At 39.6% G+C, this 27016-nt stretch overlaps 2 protein-coding genes across 5 annotated transcripts in view; one reads left to right on the plus strand and one right to left on the minus strand.

The window, feature by feature from the left end:
• Positions 1-20937, minus strand: part of LOC127419599 (tyrosine-protein phosphatase non-receptor type 22-like) — a 41685-nt gene extending 20748 nt beyond the window's left edge. Inside the window, exons 1-5 of one of the 4 annotated variants that reach the window (XR_007893703.1) lie at positions 20524-20937; positions 4200-4308; positions 3747-3823; positions 359-454; positions 86-124 (exon numbers count right to left, since the gene is read on the minus strand). Coding sequence is in view for 2 of the 4 variants with exons in the window: in XM_051661121.1 (XP_051517081.1) it covers positions 86-124; positions 359-454; positions 3747-3823; positions 4200-4308; positions 20524-20625 (423 nt within the window). In the remaining 2 variants the exon portion in view is untranslated. The remainder of the gene's footprint in view (positions 1-85; positions 125-358; positions 455-3746; positions 3824-4199; positions 4309-20523) is intronic. The other 3 variants (XR_007893702.1, XM_051661121.1, XM_051661122.1) reach the window with 3 other exon arrangements.
• A 3707-nt stretch (positions 20938-24644) lies between these two features.
• LOC127420217 (complement receptor type 2-like) overlaps positions 24645-27016 on the plus strand; it is a 104491-nt gene continuing 102119 nt past the window's right edge. The window contains exons 1-2 of the mRNA XM_051662270.1: positions 24645-24693; positions 24940-25272. Coding sequence (XP_051518230.1) covers positions 24660-24693; positions 24940-25272 — 367 coding nt within the window. The 5' untranslated portion in view covers positions 24645-24659. The remainder of the gene's footprint in view (positions 24694-24939; positions 25273-27016) is intronic.

Consider the following 27016-nt stretch of genomic DNA (forward strand, 5'->3'; position numbering starts at 1 on the left):
GGTTAATAAAAATGTTTACTTTAAGACAGAGTAACTCTCAACATTTCCCTAGGAGGGTTTCTACACTTTGTCAGTTGCAACTTACCCTTCCCATTTCAAACTCTCGGCAAGCCATCACAATAACCTGCAGAGAGAGATATAAAGCAAACAGCATTTGATTTATCATTGAGGTGTCATTGTCATTGGTCAAAAACCAATATGAATTTTTTCCTTGGCCTCAACTTCCTTATTTGAATATTGTTTTGCAACATTTTACTTTATTTTATTTTTTTAAGAAAGCTCATGTAGCAAACTGCACCTGCTTTACCCAGGCAGTGAAATGGTCAAACAGTCATATGCTGCATAGTAAAGAGCTCACCTGCACGTTGTATTCCCACAGCATCCTCCAGAAGTCAAGTACAGTATTTGGCAGTGGGCCCTGTGTGGCAATGTATGCCCTAGTGCCCAAAACCCCCTGCAATAAGTAAAGAACAGAAGTAACATTTACTGTAACAAAATTTACATATCCATAAAAATACCAGTGATTTTGTTGTGTGCGTCAATACTTCTTTAAAGCACCACCTTTTCAGTGCATAGTTGTATCCTCTTTAAAATTGTTTCAGTATCGGATTTTGTCTACACTACCTTTCAAAAGTTTATAAACCTACTCATTCTTAACTATTACTGTTTTCCACAATTTACAATAATAGTATAGTCATCACAACTATGAAATAACTCAAATGGTAATATGGGAAATTTAGAATAGTAAAAAAGTAAAAATAAAATAAAAACAATCTTTTATTTTAGCTTCTTCAAAGTAGCCACCCTTTGCCTAGATTACAGCTGTGCACACTTTGGGCATTCTCATAAAAAACTTTATGAGGTAGCCATGTAGCAGTGGCGCCTGCAGCTGTACGGCCCTACACACTGTGCGTACCATGAACGCTCCGACTGTCCTGAGAAATATTTACTCTCAGAATATTTCACCAATCATGAAATGTGTCCTGTATTTCTGTTGGCTGATTAAAAGATCTAGCGATGCCCAGTTTGCGAATGAATAATTATTTTGAGTCAGTTCTTTTAAGTGAATTGGCCAAACGTACTTGCAAAATGGTCTGAATCGATTCGTGATTGAGTACAGTTCATTAAGAGCTCTCTCACTGAATCATTTGGAGCAGATTCTCACACAGTAAAACAGTATCGGGATATTTAAGAATACAGCGCTGGATACAGTGTAAATTCACCTACAGTTAACTGAAACAAAAGTCTGTCTTTTTGAGGAACTTGAGCTAGTGCTGTGTCATGTGAACAAGGGGCTGTTCAAACTGAACATGTTTTTGCGTCCGCTCGCGGTGTTTTTCAATCGTTTTCCAAGTAAACATTCGCTAGATATATATCTTTGGACAACTGCGTCATGTTTCTCTGTGTTTTTGGCCTCTCTCACGGAAGCGCTGCATTTTTTAGACGCTGTGTCAAGTTAAAAAAAACAAAACAAAAAAACAAAAACAAATGGCGTGTAGTTAGTTAAAGGGGTCATAACATGGCTTTTTTATTATTTGAATATGTTCCTTGAGGTTCGCTTATAATATTAGTAAAGTTTTTTTTTTTTTTTTTTACAAAAATTGCCAGAATTTTAAAAGATTTAACAGTAATTTCTTACAATAAAATTCTGTTTTCAGAATTGTACTGTAAAATCAATGCAGGCTCTGTCATTTTCTGTCACAGCACAGCAAATTATTGTGAAAAAAGACATTTGAAGACAGCACTGCATTATGGGAAAATGGTGTTTCGTTTGAAGTCACCATTACGGTGTTTAGTGTTCCCTCTGGATGGGACATTCTCTTATTTATTTCTAATTGAATTACTTCCTATTGGTACAATTGTATATAGAAATAGTTAATTTAGTGATTGATTTTATATTGGCTAAATATGTATAAACTACACCATATGGTGCATTTGGAAGTGAGGTTGCAAAATTTCAGGAATTTTCAAAGTTGGAAACTTTCCATGGATAATAATGGGAATATGTGGGAATTAATGGGAATAAACTGGAAATTTGCAAAATTGCAAGTTAGTCTATAACAGGGAACTTAAATGTAGGTAAAAAAAACAAAAAACTTCTTGCAACATAATCTTGGTTAAAACAACCAGATTTAATGCAAATTCAGTTGAATTTCTTCCCTGCACATTCCTCAATCACATGCACACTACTTACTGCAGGCTACTTACTACAGCAGGACTATTGAAGCCACACTACAGAGCCCAAGGACTATATCCAGTCAAGTAAGTTTTGATGATATTACTAGGGTAAATATATTTGATCTATGGTATTAAAGTTTAACTAGCAAATACTAAATCAAAATGTGTTTATACATTAGCTAGCTAGCCAGTAAATCAGATATGCTAATTGTAAGATAGCTAACACCATTTCATTGACAATTTAAGAGGCTAGCTATCATGGTGCTAGCTAGCTCAACTGTGATGCTGTTTCTTCTGCCTTCTGCTAGCCAGTTTTCTGTTATCGTACAAGAACGTAGGTTATAGTTTGATTTAGCATGTCGATTGAGGAGTGTTCATCTATTCATCTAGCCTGTTTCTATTAATTTGTCCAGCATCAATTGTAAAATAGTTTGACCATTCCAGAATATTCCAATTGTTTAGCTAACTATTTATATATCTGTGCATGGCATTGCATTAGTGTTTTTTACAAGCTTTTTTCTAATCTTATTCTACAGAACAATGCCAATGTAGAAGGAAAGGCTGTGTACATTTGCAAATACTGTGCAAAGACCTATGTTAAGAATGCCACAAAGATGCAGCAGCATATAGCCAAGTGCACAAAGTTTTTTCCAATATTTCCAAATTTCCAAAAATTTTCCGCCCTTTTACAACCCTGTTTGAAAGTAAAGTATCATTTTAAAGGAAGGGATGTTTGCAAAGCTTGGCTGTAATATGGTTGGTTTTATCGCTTTTAGATATCAGGCACACGAGATATCAACACTCAGCATACAAAATTCAACGATGGTGACAATTAACAAACATTGCAGATAAAAAAAAAAATCATCATTTGATAACTGAAAGATCATTGTGATTCTACAACACAGCACTGATACATTACAGTAATTTATTGGTGCTGTTCACTGTGAAGTCACAGTATACAGTTGTCTTTTAATTGTAATAAATTGTAGAAATACTATTGTAAAATATAGTGTGAAAGTAATGCAACTAGTAGCCAATTTACTGTAAACTCACACTAAAATGTTTTGCATTGTAGAGATCGAGTCGTTTTGGAAGCTTGGTTTCAACTGATGCTCTTTTTGCAGTGAGGGGGAAGTTTTGAGTTCTGTATGTTTTTATAGGACAGTGACCTCTTATATGTCAAAAGAAAGCTTTATTCTTCATGTCACGATGCCTTTAAGGAATGTTTTTTAAAATTCTATTAATGGAGTTCTTGGCTACTTTTTCCTTCCCTATCTGATTACATTAAACTTATATTTAATTTTGTAATGAAATTCATGTGTCGACACCATTTACTTTTGTCTGTAAAACAGAACTAATTTCAAGCATTTAAGCCTTTAGACCAAAAGTTTTCAAATGTCATGAGAAGCATTAATTCAGTTTAGTGTGTCAAACTTTTGACTGGTAGGGTATATTAGTGGATATATCATTAGTGATTTTGTGGCATCTTCCCTGTGTCTTTCATGAAACGGCAACATTTTGTAAAGATTTCAACTTTATCATATAACGGACTGACAAAACCTCCTTACCTTAATGAAACTAGCGTTGATGTAGTCTGTGTCATGTTTGGATGTAATGAGGGAGAGCTTCACTCTGCTGTGGTCAACTGTGAGGAAAATAAAAGCCATCAGCATGTTCAGCACACTCAAAGACTTGCTCTCTATACAAATCTTCATCACAATCACATTTCTTGGCTTTTTTTTTTTTTTTACCCATGCATAAACTGTAGATTTCACACATCACATAGCATTTTAAACTCTCAAATTGATTGTCAATCATATTTGTGTCTTTGACTCTTTATAAAACATAATTTGTTGTATTGTAGTATCTCTCATTAGATTATTTAAAATAGTGATAAACGATAAACTACCTGAATTGCAGTTTGATTAATAAACATGGCCAAAATACCTATTGAATGTGAATAGTATAGAATAGTATATACTCACTTGTAAAAAAGTAATGTATAGTAATGTCATACTCACAAGGTACAATGTCCTTGTATCTGTTCTTTTTCACATTATCCTGTTTGTCCGCAGCTGTGGTGGGGTAGGTTTTCTCTGCACGATACTTAGTAGACTGCCTCTTCAGTTTCTGTATTGACCATGTTACATAAGATTCAGTTATCAATTTGTGCTTTAAAACTTCTGTATTCTTTTGGCTTAGTTTTATTTTCAGTTCATACAGATGGTTACTCAAGCCATAAATTTGGGGCTCAAAGTGCTCAAAGTTACTTTTTAAAAGAAATCCACTACATATTACTAATTACTTCTCTAAAATTGTAATTAGATTACTGTACTCATTACCAGTGTTGTGTAAGTTTCTATTAAATAAATAATTACTAACTGCTAATTACATCTACAGTGTAATTAGACTACTGTACTAATTACTCTTTCTGAAAAGTAATTTCACTACTTATTACTAATTAATTTCTAAAACCCTGATCAACCTCGGCCAGATGAAAAATACAAGGATAGACATGAAACTGTTCTTTAAATTCTTTCAAATAAATCATATAAAATCAAATAAATGATTCATGAACTGGCCAAAGAATTTAAGGAGGCTGCATTAAATTAGAAAACATACATTTTAACAGTAGACGTTAAATTTCGATTTTAAATTCACTTGTTTTATATAGAATTGTTCTATAGTCTATAGAGTATTTAACGCAATTACATCAGAAGTAACTGTAATTAAATTACTGAAGAATTAAGAGTAATCCCTTACGTTTTTCAATGAAAAAGTCATTTTATTACAGTAATTAATTACTTAGTAATGCATTACACCCAACACTGCTCGTTACTTCATCGATAAAGTATTCATATTAGTAAATTCTTCACTTAGAAGTTACTTTCTAAAACACTTTTCATAGAAAAGTTTAAGTTTTTCTGCTGAACAAATTGAAATAATAAAAAAATAATAATCTTTGTATTTCCTGCTTGTTACTCTCAACACCACGCATTTCCACCTTATGTAATGTAACCAGCTGGTAGATAGCTGTGCAGTGTGTAAACCACACTAGCAACGGACATTACAGGCTGTAGCATTTAGCCTCCTCGTCTTAACATTTAGCCAGCGTGTCAAGTCTTACAGACTAAAGTTTATAGACCTGTGGCAAACATTTGTCAAAACTAGATAAGTTTTGCTGTGTATATGTGAGTCTATGTATCTGCCACACATGCTTGTTGGATAAGCCATCGCTCTCCTTCACATGTCTTTGATCTGTGAGCACAAGCACTTCGATATCAGACCAAGAGACTTTCCAACCACAGCTTAGCTTTGTCACAAAGCATTATGATAAATTTTTTTTATGTGAACAACAAGCAATGAGAAAATATAGCAAGCTGAGTATTTACCATAGGATCTCTGAGCAGAAACTGTCAGGAAGGGAACCCTTATGTTTTAATAAAAAGTTTGACCTCTTCATGGACAGTAAGATTGGACATACACATTTCTCTACATGAATCTACATATGTTTATTCCCTGCTAAAAAAGGCCAACTTGGACAAGCAATGCTGGTTAGTGCTGGTCTAGCTGGTGGACCACTATAGTCATGATTTCCAGTAGCAAAAAATGCTGGTCAATCAGCACAGTATTTCTGATGAATTTCTGAGTTCATCAAGATGGCACCGCAGATGGCCGCCTCGATGTGGAGCGCAATTCTTTTGTTGTTTTTGTTTGTTTGTCCTGTGTTTAGTAATCGTTTTCCAATCAGTTTTACCAGTGACAAACTGCAGCATATACCAGACAATCTTTTCCCAGTTTTTGACTATTCGGATGCTTTGCTGGATATTTTAGTCGGAGGCGCAGCTGTGCTGTTCAAGAGACGCAGGCGAGGGAGATGTGCAGGCGTGCTTTCGAAACAGCTCTGCCAAGTATTCATCTAGCGAATCTCCACTCTCTTCCTAACAAAACGGACGAACTACATCTCCTCACCCGTACAAACAAGGACTTTTCATCCTCTGCTGCCGTGTGCTTCAAAGAAACCTGGCTGAGCGAAGCCATTCCGGTCAGTGCATTACATCTGCTGGGCTTCCAGCTATTCAGAGCAGATGGAACATGCTTTTACATCAATGAAGGTTGGTGTACAGATTTAACAACGTTAAAGAAGATGTGCTGTCCTAATTTGGAAGTGCTCTTTATTAACTGTAAGCCTTTCTACTCGCCACGGGAGTTCCCTTACGACTCAGTACACTACACATATGGGGAGTGCCTTCTTACACTACCTAGTTGAAACCTCTCTACAATAATGCCAATATTCTAATATTGGCTATGGTGTTTGAGCCCCGCCTGTTTTGGCGTGAAACTGACACCATTTCACAATTTCTTCCTTCAAAACAGCGATCATCTCTTGTCTAGAAGCCCTCTAACTTCATCATCGCTATACACGGGTCAGTGGGCGGAATCTTCGCGGGAAGACTTTCCACTCCCCTGTAGTGCTATGGCAAACATCACATCGCCTTGCCGATTGATGCTTCGCTGGTGACCGGGCCTCATCATCCTGATTCCCCACAGCGCTTTGGCAGGGTTTGTGTATCCTTACAAACCAATTGTATATTGTGCATTGTATATTGTGTGATATAAATATAAATATATATTAATGAATATATTTATATATCTAAAAGTGTCATTTATGTGTTCACGTCTTTTTAATGATGTCATTCCGTGTTCCTTGTGCGAGAGGCACATCCCGCCATCAGATCAGCATAAGAGCTGCGTTTACTGTCTGGGCTGTACCCACGCAGAGTCAGCTCTCATGGAGACAGACTGTCCTCACTGTGAGGGCATGAGTCTCAAGATGCTTCGCTTGTGAATCACCCTCGTTCTGAGGGACGATTCAGCCTCACGCACCCTCCCACCCATCTCTTCTTTGATACCCGAGGATTCACACGAGGAGGCACTGCGGGGCTGCAAGGATGACTTTGAGGTGGTCCTCGTGGTGGCACATGGCCCGCGAGCCCCTCAATCTCTCCAAAGTGCATGTTTTCTGATACGCTATGTGTGAGATGAGCTCTGACCTTCTGAAAGAGCGGGCAGCCTCATCTCGTGCAGCGGTTCTGATGCTGGGGATGATAATGATGAAGTCATGTCTCTCGCTGCATCAGGCGAGTGGTCAGTGGATGATGCTGCCCCCAGTGAGGGCGAGGACCATGCATGCACCACTGACAGGGAGATGCTCCACGTCCTTGCAAGAGCGGTAGAAGAGCTTCAATTTGAGTGGTCCCCCCCAGAGAAACCTGAACAGTCTCACCTCGATGAATGGTTCCTGCAGTCCGGACGCTGTCAAATGGCAGCGTCCCGCAAATCTGCCCCATTCTTCTCTGAAGTTCATAACGAACTATCTAAGTCCTGACGCGCGCCCTTCTCGGCACTTTCACGCAGTGTCGCCATCCTCTTTAATGTGGATCATGGGGAAGGAAACGGTTATGCCCAATTACCCTCTGTGGAGGAGGCATCACACCTCTGCCCAGCGAGTAACAGGGTGTGGAAATCACAGGGCCTCTGTAAAAAAGCTTACTCAGCGGCAGGACAAGATGGATCAGCGCTCCACGCAATGGCATTGCTCCAGGTACTTCAAGCCAAGCTCCTCAGGAAAATCGATGAGCATGGCTTCGATCCAGAGACATTCAAAGAGCTCCGCACCGCTGCAGACTTAGCGCTGCATACCACGAAAGTCACTGCGCAGGCCATTGGCAAGTCCATGGGCAACCTGGCAGTTCTGGGTCGACATATTTGGCTGACCCTCATAGAAATGAGTGATAAGGAAAAATCCACTCTTGTGGATGCTCCAGTGTCTCCAGCCAGCCTCTTTGGCAGCTCTGTGAATAAATTTGCTGAGCGTTTCATCACGAATCAGCAGCTGTCACAGGCTATAAGATACTTTATGCCCAAACAGAATAAATCACAGCTGGTTTGCCCTCGCTCTGTTTCGAGCCAGTGCCTGACTAAAAGCCCCATACCTGCTGCCTCACTGGCACCTGTGTATCAGCACGCGCAGCAAAAGCGCTCCAGACGGGCACAACCCTTTGAAGCAGAAAGCAGAGCCTGTGGTTCTGCTCCAAAAAGGCTTGATTGGAGACACAAAACACTGTTCCCCATCTCCCCACTACTGGTTGTCGGGAAAGGAATACTGTTGTTCACAATAGATGCTCACACATTCTCAAAAAAGAGCCCTTTTCCTCTTCAAAGTACAAACATTTTGTGCAACTGCTTCCCTATAGTGAGTGTCGCAACATATCATACAGTGAGCAAACCAAATTCCCCTTTGTCCCATTACACGGACGTGTGGCAAGCCCTAACGGGTATTTCAGAATGGGTGCAAAAAACAATCGAACATAGTTATACGATCCAATTTGCATGCCAGCCACCCCATTTCAACGGCCTTCTGTCTTCCATGGTTTCACCCGAAGATGCGCCAGTGTTACGAGCCGAAATACACAATCTCATCATGAAAAAGACAATAGAAACTGTGCCAAATTGTCAAGCACAAAAAGAGTTTTACAGCCGTTATTTTCTTGTTCCAAAGAAAGACGGCGGACTTCAGCCAATCCTGGATCTGAGACATTTAAATCGTGCACTCATAAAGTGCCCATTCAAAATGATTACTCAGAAGTGGATCTTATTGCATGTACGCCCACACGATTGGTATGCGTCAATAGATCTGAAGGATGCATACTTTCATATCCAAATTGTACTACATCACAGGATGTTTTTGAGATTCACGTTCAAGGGAACAGCGTATCAATTCAAAGTCCTGCCCTTCGGACTGTCTCTGGCTCCTCGCACATTCGTGAGGTGCATCGATGCGTTCTCACCCCCCTGAGACTGAGTGGCATACGCATCTTGAACTACCTCGATGATTGGCTGTTACTGCCGAAATCAGAGGCCCTGTTATGCCAGCACAGAGACTTTCTGCTTCAGCATCTAAACAACCTGGGCCTCAGTGAAACTGGGCGAAGAGTACGCTCTACCCCAGCCAACAAATCTCCTTTCTGGGAGTCCACCTCGACTCCACGAGCGGGCGTGCGCACCTCACGAGCGGGCACGTTCAGGCCATTCTGCAGTGTCCGTCTCATTTCAAACTGGGGAGAACACTTCCTCTGAAGCTGTTTCAGAAAGCATTGGGATTTATGGCGGTGGCATCTGCCATCATCCCATTAGGTCTCTTACACATGAGACCTCTTCATTGCTGGCTGAAGTGCCGCATGCCACAACAAGCTTGGCGCCAAGGGCGCATGCGCATCACTATATCCCGCTGCTGTATAGCTGCTTTAGCACCACTGACAGCTCCTGCGTTTTACCAGCAGCAAAGTGTCAAGCTGGAGCAAGTTGTCAGGCAAAAAGTGGTGACTACGGATGCTTCCAACACGGCTGTAATTCTAGCCTTAAAGGCTTTTTAGTCAGAAATGGCGAGCTGTCACATCCTGGTTTGCTCAGACAACATGACAGTTGTGGCATAAACCGCCAAGATGGAATTCATTCACCGCCACTGTTGAGACTGACGCGTCGCCACCTCTCCCTGAGAGCAACATATGTCCCAGGCCACCTGAATTACGGCACAGACCTACTGTCACGCCAAAGGGTGATACCGGCGAATGGAGACTTCATCCTCAAACTGTATTGAGGATTTGGGAAATATTTGCAAGGCAGAAATCGATCTATTTGCCTCAGTGGAGAATGCCCACTGTCCCCTCTGGTATTCGAAGTACCAAGCCCCGCTGGGAACGGAGGCAATGGGACACAAATGGCCGGCGAAACGCAAATATGCGTTTCCCCCGGTATGCCTGATGAGAGGACAAGGAAATGGTTCTATTAGTTGTGCCGAAATGGCCCAACCAGCCATGGTTTCTGGAAATGATGGAGATGCTGTACAGCTCACCTTGGGAAATACCACTGAGGAGGGATTTCCTCTCTCAGGTGCAAGGCACAATCTGGCATCCCCAGCCCCAGCTGTGGAACCTGCATGCGTGGCCCCTGAATGGGGCTCATTACACACGCCAGAACTGATGCGTTCAGTCTTGAACACCATTTTACAGGCCAGAGCACCATCCACGAGATGCCTCTATGCACTGAAATGGAAGGTGTTCACTGATTGGTGTCTCTTACATGGCAAGGACCCAGTAAACTGTCCCATACATGAAATTATAATATTTCTTCAAGAGTGATTAGACACAGGACTCACCCCGTCAATGCTCAAAGTGTATGTGGCAATTATTTCTGCGTACTATGCACATGAAGCCGGCACCTCTATAGGCAAGCATGGTTTAATCATAAAGTTCCTTAAAGGAGCAAAACGATTAAACCCACCTCGGCCGGCTACAGTCCCGACTTGGGACTTAACTTTAGTCTTAAAAGCACTTGCAGGGCCCCCCTTCGAGCTTTTGGACTCTGTTGATTTGAGTATGCTCTCAGTTAAGACTGCATTACTGCTGGCTCTGGCCTCAGTAAAACGGGTAGGTGACCTGAATGCACTATCAGTCGACAATTCATGTCTGGAGTTTGGCCCCGGTCTTTCAGGAGCCACTGTCATACCCAGGAAAGGCTATGTACCCAAGGTCCTAACCACGCCCTTCAAAGCGCAGGTGGTTCACCTTCAGGCCTTCTTCCCTCCTCCATTTAATTCAGAAGAGGAACAATCATTGCATTTGATATGCCCTGTGTGGGCACTACAAGCATACGTTGAGCATACTTGCCTTCAGACTGTCTGACCAGCTCTTTATATGCTATATAGGACGCACAAAAGGAATGTCCATCTCCAAGCAAAGCCTCTCTCACTGGATTGTCGATGCAATTACCCTGGCTTATGAGTTGCAGATCAGACTTGCCCAGTTGGTGTTAAAGCACACTCAACTAGAGGCATGGCCTCCTCATGGGCATGGACGAATGGTGTGTCCTTACAAGACGTATGTTTTGCAGCAGGATGGTCCTCTCAAAACACATTCGCAAGGTTTTACAACCTAGATGTAACGTCTCTTTCTTCACAAGTCCTCTCTGTTTAGAGCACTTGCTATTCATTGGCCAAATATATATATATATACTTATGCCCTTCCCTTTAAGTACGGGCTCCCCATCATTGCACAACCACCTGCATTCAGGCCATTATAATTTACCATAAAGTCGCAAGCACTTTCATTACAAATAAACTCCCTTCCCGACTGGGTTCATAAGGAGTTAATTCATACTATATGATTGTAGTTCATATATTCGTTATGAGTGCTCTCCTCCTGGCCAACACGAGGATCACTCACTGTGGCATACTCATGTCGGTCGCCATCCCACTAGACTGTGCCACCATGTTTTCTCTCTGGGAAGTTATGTCGTGTAGTGCGCCGTGATGGGATTCTGTGCCCCATATGCATAGCTACTCAATGTCAAGTGTACTGAGTCATAAGGGAACGTCTCGGTTACGTACGTAAACTCGGTTCCCTGAGACGAAGGGAACGAGACATTGCGAACTCTAGCCGCACTACAAGACTCAGAGATCTTGAGGCACGAGCAATGCGCTCCTTGATCTCAGTCAGAAATTCTAAGGAAATGGTGTCTGTGCACCTGTTTTAGTGGATAGTTTCGTGCCAAAACAGGCAGGGTTCAAACACCATAGCCAATATTAGAACATTGCCTTTATTGTAGAGAGGTTTCAACTAGGTCGTGTAAGAAGGCACTCCCCATATACGTAGCTATGCAATGTCTCGTTCCCTTCGTCTCAGGGAACCAAGGTTACGTACGTATATTCTTGGAGATTTTAACAAAGCAAACCCCACACGTGAACTGCCCAAATACAAACAGCACATTACATGGCTAACCAGAGACAGAAATATACTGCTACACAACAATAAAGGATGCATATCGCTCTGTCCCTAGAGCAGCTTTGGGACTATCTGATCAATGTCTGGTTCATCTTCTTCCAACCTACAAACAGAAACTAAAATCTGCTAAGCCTGTAGTAAAGACTGTAAAGAGATGGACCAATGAAGCAGAGCTGGAACTACAAGCCTGCTTTGACTGCACTGATTGGAGTGTTCTTGAGGCTTCAGACACCAATCTGGACGAGCTCACAGATACTGTTACATCATATATCAGTTTCTGTGAGGATATATGCATTCCTACTAGGACTTATTTAACGTTCAACAATGACAAACCATGGTTTACAGCAGAACTCAGGCAGCTTCATCAGGCCAAAGAGGATGCTTACAGAGGTGGGGATAAAGTCTTGTACAATCAGGACAGGAACACACTGAATAAGGAAATCAGAGTGGCTAAAAGAAGATACTCTAAGAAGCTGAAAAACAAGTTTTCAGCTAATGACCCTGCATCAGTGTGGAGCAGCCTGAAAGACATTACTAACTTCAAGAGACCTGACTGACGACTTGAATGCGTTCTACTGTAGATTTGAAAGGCCCAGTCTCACACCCCACACCCACTCTGACCTTCACTTCACACAAACACCAAAACCTCCTGCAACCCTCTCCTGCCACTCAAACTGCACTTAAGATCTGTGAAGAAGTGGTGTGCCATGACTTCCGAAAGCAAAAGATAAGGATAGCACAGGGCCCAGATGACATTTCACCCACGTGTCTTAGATCCTGTGCTAACCAGCTGGCCACCATCTTCAAACTGATCTTCAATAGATCACTGGAGCAGTGTGAAGTCCCATGCTGCTTCAAACGCTCAATCATCATTCCTGTCCCAAAGAAACCAAAAATCACAGGACTTAATGATTATAGACCCGTCGTCCTGACGTCTTTGGTCATGAAATCATTTGAGAAACTGGTGTTGGCCCACCTGAAGGACATCACTGGACCCTTTCTAGATCCCCTTCAATTTGCTTATCGAGCAAACAGGTCTGTGGATGATGCAGTCAACATGGGATTGCATCATGTCTTGCAACATCTGGACAGACCGGGGACATGTAAAAGGATCCTTTTTGTGGACTTCAGTTCGGCTTTCAACACCATCATCCCAGCTATTCTTCAGACTAAATTACACCAACTCTCTGTTCCCACGTCTATCTGTCAGTGGATTACCAGCTTTCTGACAGACAGGCAGCAGCTTATGAGACAGGAGAAATTCACTTCCAACACCTGTACAATCAGCATTGGTGCCCCCTGGGATGTGTGCTCTCCCCATTACTCTTCTCCCTGTACACAAATGACTGTATTGCCAAGGACCCCTCTGTCAAGCCCCTGAAGAATTGCAGATGACACCACTGTCATCAGCCTCATCCAAGATGACGATGAGTCTGCATACAGAAGGGAGGTTGAACAGCTGTCTGTATGGTGCAGTCAAAACAACCTGGAGCTGAACACACTCAAAACAGTGGATATGATTGTGGACTTTAGGAGGAACACCCTGTAACGAGGTAAAAGGGAAAGGAGGAGGCGAGAACCAGCTTGACAATACACAGTGCATCTGGAAAGTATTCACAGCACTTCACTTTTTCCACATTTTGTTATGTTACAGCCTTATTCCAAAATGGATTAAATTCATTATTTTCCTCAAAATTCTACAAACAATACCCCATAATGACAACGTGAAAGAAATTTGTTTGAAATCTTTGCAAATTTATATATAAAAAAAAAACATGTACATAAGTATTCACAGCCTTTGCTCAATACTTTGTTGAAGCACCTTTGGCACCAGTTACAGCCTCAAGTCTTTTTGAGTATGATGCTACAAGCTTGGCACACCTATTTTTGGGCAGTTTCTCCCATTCTTCTTTGCAGGACCTCTCAAGCTCCATCAGGTTGGATGGGGAGCGTCGGTGAACAGCCATTTTCAGATCTCTCCAGAGAAGTTCAATCGGGTTCAAGTCTGGGCTCTGGCTGGGCCACTCAAGGACATTCACAGAGTTGTCCCGTAGCCACTCCTTTGTTATCTTGGCTGTGTGCTTAGGGTCGTTGTCCTGTTGGAAGATGAACCAGAGTGCTCTGGAGCAGGTTTTCATCAAGGTCTAGTCTCCCAGTTCCTGCTGCTGAAAAACATCCCCACAGCATGATGCTGCCACCACCATGCTTCACTGTAGGGATGGTATTGGCCAGGTGATGAGCGGTGCCTGGTTTCCTCCAGACATGACGCTTACCATTCAGGCCAAAGAGTTCAATCTTTGTTTCTCATGGTCTGAGAGTCCTTCAGGTGCCTTTTGGCAAACTCCAGGCGGGCTGTCATGTGCCTTTTACTGAGGAGTGGCTTCTGTCTGGCCACTCTACCATACAGGCCTAATTGGTGGAGTGCTGCAGAGATGGTTGTTCTTCTGGAAGGTTCTACTCTCTCCACAGAGAAATGCTGGAGCTCTGTCAGAGTGACCATCAGGTTCTTGGTCACCTCCCTGACTAAGGCCATTCTCCCCCGATCGCTCACTTTGGCCGGGCGGCCACCTATAGACAGGTGTGTGCCTTTCCAAATCATGTCCAATCAACTGAATTTACCACAGATGGACTCCAATCAAGTTGTAGAAACATTTCAAGGATGATCAATGGAAACAGGATGCACCTGAGCTCAATTTTGAGTGTCATGGCAAAGGCTGTGAATACTTATGTACATGTGATTTTTCTCGTTTTTTATTTTTAATAAATTTGCAAAGATTTCAAACAGACTTCTTTCACGTTGTCATTATGGGGTATTGTTTGTAGAATTTTGAGGAAAATAATGAATTTAATCCATTTTGGAATAAGGCTGTAACATAACAAAATGTGGAAAAAGTGAAGCGCTGTGAATACTTTCTGGATGCACTGAAAATTATGATTTAATGATTAACTTAAAGCAAAAGACATATAACACACACACACACATACGTACAGGGCAGCTGCCTGTAGCTCTCTCTCTCGAACCGCTGCCTCCGGCCGCCTTTATCCCTCTCGTGGGCTTGAGTAGCCCGATTAGGGCCGGGCATACGTCATCACGGCCCGGCCCCGCCCTCCTCCTTGCCACACACCTCAACACTGACTCCCTCACCATTCTAAACAGCACTGTGGCAGCAGTGGAGTCATTCAGGTTCCTGGGCACTACCATCTCACAAAACCTGAAGTGGGAGACCCACATTGACTCCACTGTGAAAAAGGCCCAACAGAGGTTATACTTCCTTCGCCAGTTGAGGAAGTTCAACCTGCCACAGGCGCTGCTGATACATTTCTACTCAGCAGTCATTGAGTCTGTCCACTGCACTTCAATAACTGTCTGCTTTAGTTCAGCTACAAAATCGTATATCAGAAGACTACAAAGGACAGTTCGGACTGCTGAGAGGATTATTGGTTGCCCCCTGCCCTCCCTTCAAGAACTGTACACTTCCAGAGTGAGTGAAAAGGCTGGAAAAATCACTCTGGACCCCACTCGCCCTGCCCACTACATTTTTTTAACTGTTGCCTTCTGGCCGACGCTTCAGAGCTCTAAGCACCAGAACCGTCAGGCACAGGAACAGTTTTTTCCCTCAGGCTATACATCTCATGAACAGTTAAAACTGCCCCATTGAGCAATAATTATGTGCAATTCACAGTTTAGTCTTTTTATAATTATCCAGCACATTCTACCTCTTCTGACATTACATTCTCTTGCACTGTATATAACAGATTTGTATTTAAATTTGCACTATGTATGTGTATGTGTGTATGCATATATATTTATGTGTGTGTGTGTGTGTGTGTGTGTGTGTGTGTGTGTGTGTGTATATATAATATATATATATATATATATATATATATATATATATATACTTCCGGTCAAATGTTTTGAAACACTTCTTCACATTTTAGAATAATAGTAAAGTCATCAAAACTATGGAATAACATAAATTAACTATGGGAATTATGTTGTGACTAAACAAAATCCAAAATAAATCAAAACTATGTTATATTTTAGCATCTTCAAAGTAGTCTCCCTTTGCCTAGAATTTGCAGACATGTACTCTTGACATTTTCTCAACTAACTTCTTGAGGTATCACCCTGGGATGCTTTTTAAACAGTATTGAAGGTGTTCCCATCTATGTTGGGCACTTATTGGCTGCTTTTCTTTATTATTTGGTCCAAGTCATCAATTTCAAAAACTTTTTTTTTTTTATAAAATATTTGTTTTATAATGAAATAAATTAATATGGTGGCAAAATTATATTTTTGTCTTCAAAATTAATTTAAAATATTTAAGCATATGCCTTCAGATCAAAAGATCATGAGAAACATTTTAGTCAAGTGTTTCAAAACTTTTGACCGGGAGTGTATAGATATAGTCTTATTGTGTATTCTATATATATTTATTTTCTATTCAATTTTTTTTTATTATTATTATTATTATTTATTATTATCTCTGTCTTGTTGCTGTATTGTATTGTTGTGCACTGGAAGCTCCTGTCACCGAGACAAATTCCTTGTATGTGTAAGCATATCTGGCAATAAAGCTGATTCTGATTCTGCTGAAGCTGGTTGGCCAAAGAAGGCTTCTTGGTTAAACTATTTAAGAGACCTCTATAGGGACACCAGCATACGTACCAGCATCCAAAACACGACATATGCTGGTCTTTCCAACACCAAATACGTTTTTGTGTCCGTCCGCACAGTTTTTCAAATGTTCTCTATGTAAAAATTAGCTAGATTTGTCCGTTGCACCGTGTCTCATTGTTTTTTCAGCATCTCACACTAGCGTTTTTTAGATGATGTGTTAACTTAAAGTTTCTCAAGATACCTGCTTCTGTTCTGTTCATGCTGCTGTGTCTAGCTTATTAGAGAAAGAGTGCATTCTGTGTGAACAGCCCAATACAGGACCAGTAGTTCTGCTCTCACCAAAAGGAACTTGGGTTTCCATGCCCTGCTAAATATACAGTATCTCTTCCTGTAAATCACTTATTCTGGCAGAGGCTGGTTGTGGCTCACACTGAAACTTTGTTTGGCAGGTTGCCAGTTTGACAGAGTTAATAAAGCTAAAGATGTCTAAGGACATTGTTAATCTAGGGCCATTCTCATTCCTGAGAAACTAAACATGTACAAAGCACATGAATATTTAATAAGGTAAGCACTGAGGCAGTTTATGATTAGTTGTCTATTGCTAAATAACTTGCCATTGCATTCTAGCGCTGTATTGTATACTCTACTTTGGTATACTGTATAGAGTATACTGTACTTTGGTACCACAATTCTGTGTTAGTGTCAAAAAATTCATAAACCAGGATTAAAAGAGTTGTTATTCCCCTTTCACAATAAAAAATATTATTATTAAAAATATAACATTGCTTTACCCAGGGTTAAAAGAGGTTTGAAAAGATAATGCCCAGAGTTAAGTGGAGTGTAAAAAGCACCTAAAAGTACTTTCAATCAAGCCCATGAGTAGGGAGAGCCCACTTAGAGAGAGCCCACATGCGATTGAGAAAACAGGCAACAAACAGGGCCAACAGGGCCTTCCCTCTGGCTTGAATTCAGATTGGGAACGTCTGTATAAAGGCACAAATTGTTCCTCACAGTCTGTGAACACTGTGACGCTGCCCAGAAATATAACAGGCACTCTGTAGCAAACTATTCAGTCTGGATGACAGAACACTTTTTGTTCTGCATAGCGTAGTACGAACCCGTAATGGCAAAGACATGATACAATCTGGGTGGCACTTGAGATGTGAGGGTGTGGCAAAGGCTCACAGAATTGTCAGTTCTTAGTACATTACGAGTGATATCATAGTTATAGCCTGAGACTTGGTAATAGACATTTAAATCTTAAGTGTGCAATTTTTCAGTGTTAAAATTCCTTTTCCTTTCCCAGCTTCATATACATGGACAATTCTAAAAAAGCAATTTATAAAGTGTAAAAACTGTGACTCTGTGGCGCTCTCAAAACATTGTTCGTTTCAACCAGTGTTGTAAATTTTGAGCGGGACACAGGGTGAGTGTTCTAGAAACCTGATTGAGCACAATGTTTATTTTTGCAATTCCATTTGGTGACGATAGTGGCACATAAATTACACACTACAGCTTTAAGCCTAGGAAATGGCATGATAGCACATATCATGCGTACCTTGCTGACAGTCTTGTAAGCAAAGGTTGTGTGGCTGCATATACAACATGAGCAAGGTCTCGTTCAAAACATGGTCCTCAGAATGTTTCTTTGTAGACCAAACACTTGACATTAGTTCAACTCTAGTTCCTATTGCTCAAATAGTAGGCAGTAGCACTAGCAACACCAAGGTCATGGGTTCAATTACCAGGAAACTCATACTGAAAACATGTGAATGCACTGTAAGAGACATCTGCTGTGTGAATAAATATACATGTAGTTAAAACAACACACTATTTAATTGCTGCATTCTTAGGTGTGTTTACTGACATGGCAACTCCGGATGTGTCAGCCAATCATGAAAAACGTCCTGTCAGTCACCTTAACTGCACCCATGGAATATCTCACAGCTGACATAAGAGGAAAATAGCACATGTATGACCTTGTGGAGACATAACTAAGCAACTCTGTAAAAGATGACTATACTGTATATGTGGCTTTGAGGGCTTCAGAAGATGCACATTGTTGGAAGTCTTATTTAATGGAATGTTCAAGGTTTAATACAAGTTAAGCGCAATCTACAATATTTGTGGCATAATGTTGATTACCACAAAAAATCATTTTGATTCTCTCATTTTTTTTTTAAAACAAGCAAAAAGTGTGGTTACAGTGAGTCACTTACGTGACATTTACGAAGTGAATGGGGTCAGTCCATAAATGTTGAAATACACTCTTTGTCAAAAGTATAGCCACAAGACGTAAACATTATACAGTACGTGTTCACATGATTTTAGTGTGATAAAATCAGGGATTTACTGGCGTTATGGCCTTTAACAGATTACAACATTTACCTGCGTAATGTTGTCATGACAACAAAGTTGAAATATTGTATTCACAGAAGAATAGTAAGCAATTACACCACATTAAAATCTTGTGAAAACGTATAATGTATACATGTTTTGGCTAGACTTTTAAAACAGGGTGTATTTAATGTTTAATGACTGGCCCCATTTACTGATGGGCCGCATTTACTTTAATTGTAAGTGCCTTACTATAACTGTAGTTTTTTCTTTTATATATTTATATTTATAAATAAATGAGAAATGTAATCAGCATTATACCACAAATGCTGTCAACTGAGCTTAACTTGTATTGAACCCTGAACATTCCTTTAACTAATGCTGTTAGTCTATTAACAGGGTTGGGGAGTAACAAAATACATGTAACTACATCATGTTTCTACAGCTTGACAAAAAACAGTTAGAAACGCTTTATCAGATGAAACAGAAATTCAATAAATAGACGATAACATGCCTTGTTAGGGTATTTTTAAAAGAAGTACTAACCAATGTAGACTTTAACATCATGTAGAAAGCTACAAATTATATATTTTCTGCCTCGTTCTATGAACAGAATCCACATACGTTAGAAAAGGATGTCATTGTGTACACTCTGTGGGGTTTTAACGTTTGGAGAAGCAAAAATTGTTAACCTTGTGTAAACTGTCATGTGAACATTTAGCTTTATGCTAAGCTAAAATGCTATCAGGCGCAATTATATTTTATAATGAATTCTGTGAAGAAAATTCACATTATAGCATACATTTTTAATGATATTAGGGCAAAGATTTAATGCAAAAATAATATTCTTAAAGAGAATTTAAATGTTGTTTTCCCATAAAAATATTTGAAAATATTTAATAGAAGATAAATTTACTTTTTTCAGAGAATGTATTTTTACAGTGAAGTGTGTTTTCTTACTTTATTTACTTGTTTATAGTTAAAACAAGTGAAAAAATCTGCCAGTGCTGAAGAAGTAATCCAAAGTGTTTAGATTAGGTTACTGACCTTGAGTAATCTAATGGGCTACCTTACAAATGACATTTTACAGCATGTATTCTGTAATCTGTAGCAGAATACTTTTTAAAAGCAACCTTAAAAACCCGTCTATTAATAAACAATAAACTTAAATGGATAAAACCTTTTTTTTTTTTCGAAGCTCAAAGTGAGCTGTACTGCACTGTACTGAGAAGAGGAAGTCTATACTAAGACATTTAAGCTGTTGCATTAGCTCAGTGGCCAGACATATTGTGGAGTATAACGTATTTTTGCTGTGTATAAAGTATTTTTGTTTTCATCATCACACCTTAACAGAGGGTGCAAATACCCCCACAAAAACAAAGTGTATATGAGCACATTGACACCCTTTGCCACTATGAATCAAGAGATCAGTACTGACTTACTAAAGCCAATAAGTCACATTCTCTAGAAAGTATTTTCTTTTTCTCTAACGGAATCTAGTTTTGAAATTTGTCAATATAACATATCTAGTCAAGACAAACTTACCAGAAACTCTCCAGCAAAGCCGTTCTCTGGTCCTTCTCCTTCTGCTTCCTTGCTTACAATTTGAGCCAATATGCCCTTCAGAATCTGGGCTTGGGGGTCCATGGCATGATGTGCACAAACACTTCCTCCGTCATGTCAGAGATTAAGGGTGATTAATGGGCTTCTGAAATGAGAGCATTTTTCTCTCTCTTTCTCTCTTTACTCTGTGAGTCCTTTTCTGTCCTGGGTCTGTACTCGAGTTGAGGAACTGATGTATCGTCACGGAAGCAGTAGCAACAGTTAACAGGTTCTGTGGTCAAGTCTAAATATCACTATGACCCACTATGAATTGTTGCATACCTTGTTGCTTGTCATTTGTTTTCTGTCTCTCTCTCTCTCTCTCTCTCTCTCTCTCTCTCTCTCTCTCTCTCTCTCTCTCTTTCTCTCTCTTTTTCTATGTCTCTGTCTTTTTTTTTCTGTCCTACACTTTGTAGCACAATGTCTATGAGCCTATACCCCCCACACAGGAAGCTTTTGTGGGTGGGTGTGCTTGTGTCTGAAAAATAAATAGTGCATGAGTGAAATATTGTCATTGCTCAAAGCGGCCTTGCTTGTTTGATGACATTCCCAGAAGCTGAAGAAGAACTAGAATTTCGAGCATGGTTAAATCTAGTCAAACAAGAGATACCATTGTGGGTAAGCAGATTTAGCAATAATTGGGGAGTTGATATGACATGTAAAGCAGTGACAGTGACGTGACATGCTATATACCATCTAAAACTATTCTTTACAACATTTTCAAATTCTGTTATTATAAGCCTGTACATGCAGTTTTTATGGCCTCCTATTTGAGAGACCACATGGAATATTTATACTGGTAACACTTTAATGTTCCCTTTGTTAAATCATTGAAACATTGTTATAACAACATGCATAAAATGGGTGCCTCATGCAATACCTGCCAAATAGTGATCCATTTGGCCTCACATGTTATAAATGCTCAGTAACACTTATTCAACATTAGCAACCTCTGAAAATGTACCTTAATGTAAAGTGTACATTTTTTAAGAAGTTTTCAACATTAGAAACCTATACACACATTTTTGGCATGGTTTAATGGTCATAAATCTTTATTTTATGGTACATGCTGTGAATGAGTATGAAGAAAAGTGAAAAGTGTTTTGCAGAGGACTTTAGGTTACTAGTAAAAGGTAAAACTATTCTTTGTAAAGAAAGTGACATCACAAATAAGTCTATACATTACAGTAAATACAAACTTAAAGCGGACTGTAGCAGAAAGACATAGCCATGAATTAGGGCATATAATGCTTCTGATGAATTTGATCAATATGTTAAGGTGAGGGAATAGGCAAATCCAAAACTGTGAAAATAAACCAGATTTACTGAAGATTCAAACACAGGGAAAATACTGGATAAACCACGAAGCAGATTGGTTATTTGAGGGCATCCGACGTGAGTCAGGAGAGCTGGAATCAGGACAGAATCCACAGCAATGCCACAAAGAGCAACAGGGAAGGTAAAGGATAAGATCAGAGATAGGGTGGTCTGGAGAGTGGAGATGGAGGGCTGTGGTTGAGGGCTGAGGGGAAATAACTGGACCCGCGTTGAGAAGTAGGACCTGGAAGTCTCTAGGAAGGCAGTCTGGAAGGCTGATAGTTAAAGATGGCGGCAACAGCTTACTCAGCGGTATATAGTGACAGAAGTTTCCAGGCTAGTGGAAAAGGGTATATATAACACAGGAACTAATCTGAGAGGGCTGAGAGAAACCAGAGCGGAACACGGTGATGACTGGGTCTGGTGGGGGGGGGGATGCCTGGGATAGTAGAAAACAGACAACAGCAATAAGAGAGCAAACAAACCGACCGACAAGAATAGGCACAACTGCTTTTGCTGAAGGCACAAGACAATCTGGCACAAGACAGCACACAAGAGGGAGTTATATAGAGGGAGAAATTAACTTCCAACAAGGAACAGGTGATGCTAATCAAGCCATGTGCTGGCACCTCAGCCCCTGCTGGGAAACCCCGTGTCATAACCATCACATGGCAAACAAAACAATGAACAAAAGGGAATGCTGGGAACACGCAGAGACAGAACAGATTCGCCAAACAAATCATCCAGCAACACTGATAGAATAAGTGTATTAATTAAGCATTTATAACATGTTAGTTAAAATGGTCACCATTTTGCTAATATTGAATGAAAGTTGCTCTTATTATGTGTGTTGCTATAAACAGCATATAATTGGTTTATAATGCATTTGTACATTTCTTAAAAGTTATTAATTAACCCCTTTATAAACCTTTAACAAGTGAACATTATGTAAAGTGTTACCTTTGTACTTTTAAACATTAATTTGTCATCACATGACTATTTAAATGAATTGAGAAGTCTAACGGATGATTCAAATTTTGAAAAACGTTATAGAGGGGGCCTGGGTTGCTCAGCAAGTAAAGACGCTGACTGCCACACCTGGAGTCACAAGTTTGAATCCAGGGTGTGCTGAGTGACTCCAGTCTGGCTTCCTAAGCAACCAATTGGCCTGGTTGCTAGGGTGGGTAGAGTCACGTTGGGTTAACCTCCTTGAGGTTGCCATAATGTGGTTCTCACTTTCGGTGGGGCAGGTGGTGACTTGTGCGTGCCGCGGAGAATAGCACGAAGCCTCCACGCATGTTGAGTCTCCGCGGTAACATGCTCAACAAACCACTTGATAAGATGCGCAGATTGACGGTCTCAGACGCAGAGGCTACTGAGATTCTTCCTCCGCCACCCAGATTGAGGCGAGTCACTACGCCACAACGAGGACTTAGAGTGCATTGGGAATTGGGCATTCCAAATTGGGGAAAAAAGGGGAGAGAGAGAAAAAAAGAAAACATAGAAATTGTGAGTACATATAAAATGTATCCTAAAATATAGATGTATAAGATAAATAATGTAATGTTATTTGTAAACTATCCAGTTACAGTGTCATCTTAACCAAGAGTGGTAGGACATCTTGATGCCAATAAATTGGAATTGGTTCAACATAAAATCCTGGCTTCCCTAAGAGAACATTGTTAAATCATGTGGATCTGAATATCGGCAGAGATATGGTATATGGCTCTTTGTCTTACTTAGCAATAATGCTGTTAATCAAACAAATGTGTTCAAATGAAAATATTTTCTTAGCTTGGCATTTAAATTTCATAACATGTAAGAATCCATTTGATTAGCACATACTGTACAACAGTGTAGTAATTGAGGATGTATTAATTTTTATTGCATTTGAAAGCTTGCACAGCCAAAAAAGAAAAAAAAAAAGAAAAAAACTGCACATCAGTTTGAGGCATGAGATGAGATGGGCTTCACTGATTACATTAGCCACAATGTTGTCTTGGTGTGTCAAAGTTCACTTAGTAATTCCATCTAGTGGCTGGTTAGTAAAAGTGCAGACTCTGACCTGTTCTTCTTTTCTATCCCTAGAAAAATGCTGCTTTGACATAAGAAAGAATAATTCAGTGTCACCTTATTCAGACTGGTCATGGAATGATTCATTACACTAATTAGAATCAATAAGTTTATATACCTACTTGTTTTGCAATCTTAACAAAGCATGATTATATGGTTAGTTGCATTTTACTATTTGCGTCTAGCATTTTTTTCACCTGCTGTCCACCACCCTATCAGAACAGACATGCGACCCACCAGCTGAGAACCGCTGACTTAAATTTTATGCACAGAAACAACATTATACTGTACACAAAAAGCCTAAATCAACAGTAAATGCCAGGCACAGTACTCTCCATACAAATACCATGTTAGTTTCCATTCGTCTGTGGAATAGCTTGATTCTATGTTGAAATAATTTTGGTTAAATGCTTGGACAATTAAAACAGTTCCAGTTTTGTATGAAAAGTGTACTTCTGGGTTCTTTCATAAGTGTAGATTAACAGCTTGTGAATTAAAAAAAAAAATAAAAATTAAAATAAATCAAGTTAACCTTTATTCATTCAATCTAGTTAAAGTAAAATGTATACCAGCATACTGTGAGACCACACAATGCTCTTCAAAAACCACAGTCTATCCATTTGCAGCTGTACATCCTGTTTCATTTACACAACTTGTTAAGGTGCACAACATCAACACACACAAAAAACATGAAGGTGCTATATATTCTACTGTTGGCACAGTGTAAGTCTCTCTTTTACTAATTTATTCATGACTGTGAAAAAAGTATTCTTTTTCTTCTCATTTGCCTATTTTTTACCTTGTTTATCTGAAATTCCCCTGGTTAATCTTTGTTGAAGTGTGTAGTCGCATAAACTTTAGTTTTTCATAAATATGACAGGTTGAACAGTTCTTATATTTGCATGAAAAAGCAATACGTTTTTATTATCCGTATTCATCAAATGTTCAAAAATCTGATTTTGTTTCTAGTAAGTTTTCAGCTTCAGTGTGATAAAACAATGATTCAAGCCACAATTGGAAGCTCATTCACTATTGTCTGCACCTACAAATCAAACCAGTTCCGATTTAGCAAGAAGTACTGGTGTTCTGGACACTCAAGAGACACATGCGAAGTTCTGATGCACACAGATGGATTCACTCATGCTGGGTACAGACAACGAGCCAAAATCATTGATAGATTTTCTAAAGGCTTGATTGTTTTTATAAAAGATCTTCAGTTGGACGACACTGGAATCTACTGGGTTGGTATTGACAAAATCTATGCTGATATAATGCTCAGGATCCAAGTTACAGTAACAAAAGGTAAGACCTCCTTTTCAACATGCAAAATCAAACTAACATAACTTTAAGTGATAGTTTGACTAAAAATGAAACTTTTGTCATCATTTCCTCACCCTCATTTTGCTCTAAACCTGCTTGACTTTTTTCAGTGGACAACAAAAAGAGATGTTATGCAGAATGTTAGCTTCAGTCACTATTCACTTTCAGTGCATCTTTTTTTCATATGAAAGTGAATAGTGACTGAGGTTAAAGCCAAGCGCACACTACAAGATTTGCAGTCAGCAAACGTGATGTTTAGATCAGAATTCTTAATTATCTGGGTGCAGTACCGGTGAGCTTCTAATGTGCCTGCTTTCCATATGTGTCCCTATAGTGCATGTTTATGTATTCGCTTTTTAAAAATTTCCGTACGCTTATTTCCCTTTAAATCCAAACGTAACTGGCAAAAAATACAGCTGTTACAACTGTCTTTAGCGTCATCCCGTTTCAAACAGATCGGCCAAAATGCATCTTAAAATAACGATAATGAAATTCATTCAAGACTTATTTGCAAAGGAGAGAAAAAAACAGCTGAAAATAATAAAGACATTTGGTAGAGAGATGTGGGTGATGTTTTATTCTATTTTTTAATTATTTTTTGTCTCCTGCTTCCCAAGACCTTGCTCTCCTCTTGTGCTCTCCCTTTATTTCATTGACTGCTGCTCATTGTCAGGCTCTTTGCTCGTCGAGACAGTGCGCACACCTGACGACAAGACGGTTTGAAATATGTCATTGCATCTGCGAGTCTAGTCTCCTAACATCTCCTTTTGTCAGTGGTGGAAAGAGTACTGATTTGTTTTTTTACTTAAGTAAAAGTAATGCTGCTGAAGAAATAATTAACTATAAAGCAGAAGTACTGAGAAATATTATGACTCAAGTAAGAGTAAATAAGTAGTTTGCTGAAAAACTACTCAAGTAATTACGTTATAAGTTACTTTATGAAAATTATATTATATACAGTATATACGCTTCCATTTTTAGAACACAAAGACATTATTGTTCTTGAAAGAAATTGATGCTTCCTTTCACCAAGGATGTATTAAACTGATCAAAAATAAAAATAAATATCTTATCAAATTATAAGATATTTCCTTAAAACTTGTGATTCCAGAAATGTCTAGAACTGAATATTCTTCATAAAAAGCAAGCTGTTAAAGGGAGTTGTTACATTTTAGTATTTTCAGTAAGTTGAATTATAATTATTATATAAAGATTATAATAATCTATCATATTTTAAATAATCTTGAGGCCCCCCTGGAAGTGTGCTGAGGCCCCCTAGTGGGTTCCACCCCCTGGTTGAGAACCACTGCTCTATGATATTACAGAAATTCTCCAGATATGGAATGAGATTATTAAGCAAACTGTTATCAACTCCTACCTGCCAAATGAATAAAATAAGGCAAAAATTTGACACAGTGTTTAGTGAGAAATATGACTGATTCAACGACCTAAAGTGGTAGTTCTGTATTATTGTATTACAGTTGTAATAATAAAGTCTTAATTTTTAAACATTATGGTTATTTAACAGAGATATTTTTATTAAATAAATGTATTAAGTAAATTGTAGCATTTGGTTACATTATGTTTTGTGATTTCTCATACCTTCTTTATATAACATCCATCCCTTGCAGACTTTTGACCTCTAGCAGGTGAGGCTTTTCAGACAGATAAACAGCAGCACAGGGCAGGGAAGTACAGTACAGCACCGTGAGTGAGAGTTTTACCC

This window comes from Myxocyprinus asiaticus, chromosome 29 (assembly GCF_019703515.2).
Source record: "Myxocyprinus asiaticus isolate MX2 ecotype Aquarium Trade chromosome 29, UBuf_Myxa_2, whole genome shotgun sequence".
Lineage (NCBI taxonomy): Eukaryota > Metazoa > Chordata > Actinopteri > Cypriniformes > Catostomidae > Myxocyprinus > Myxocyprinus asiaticus.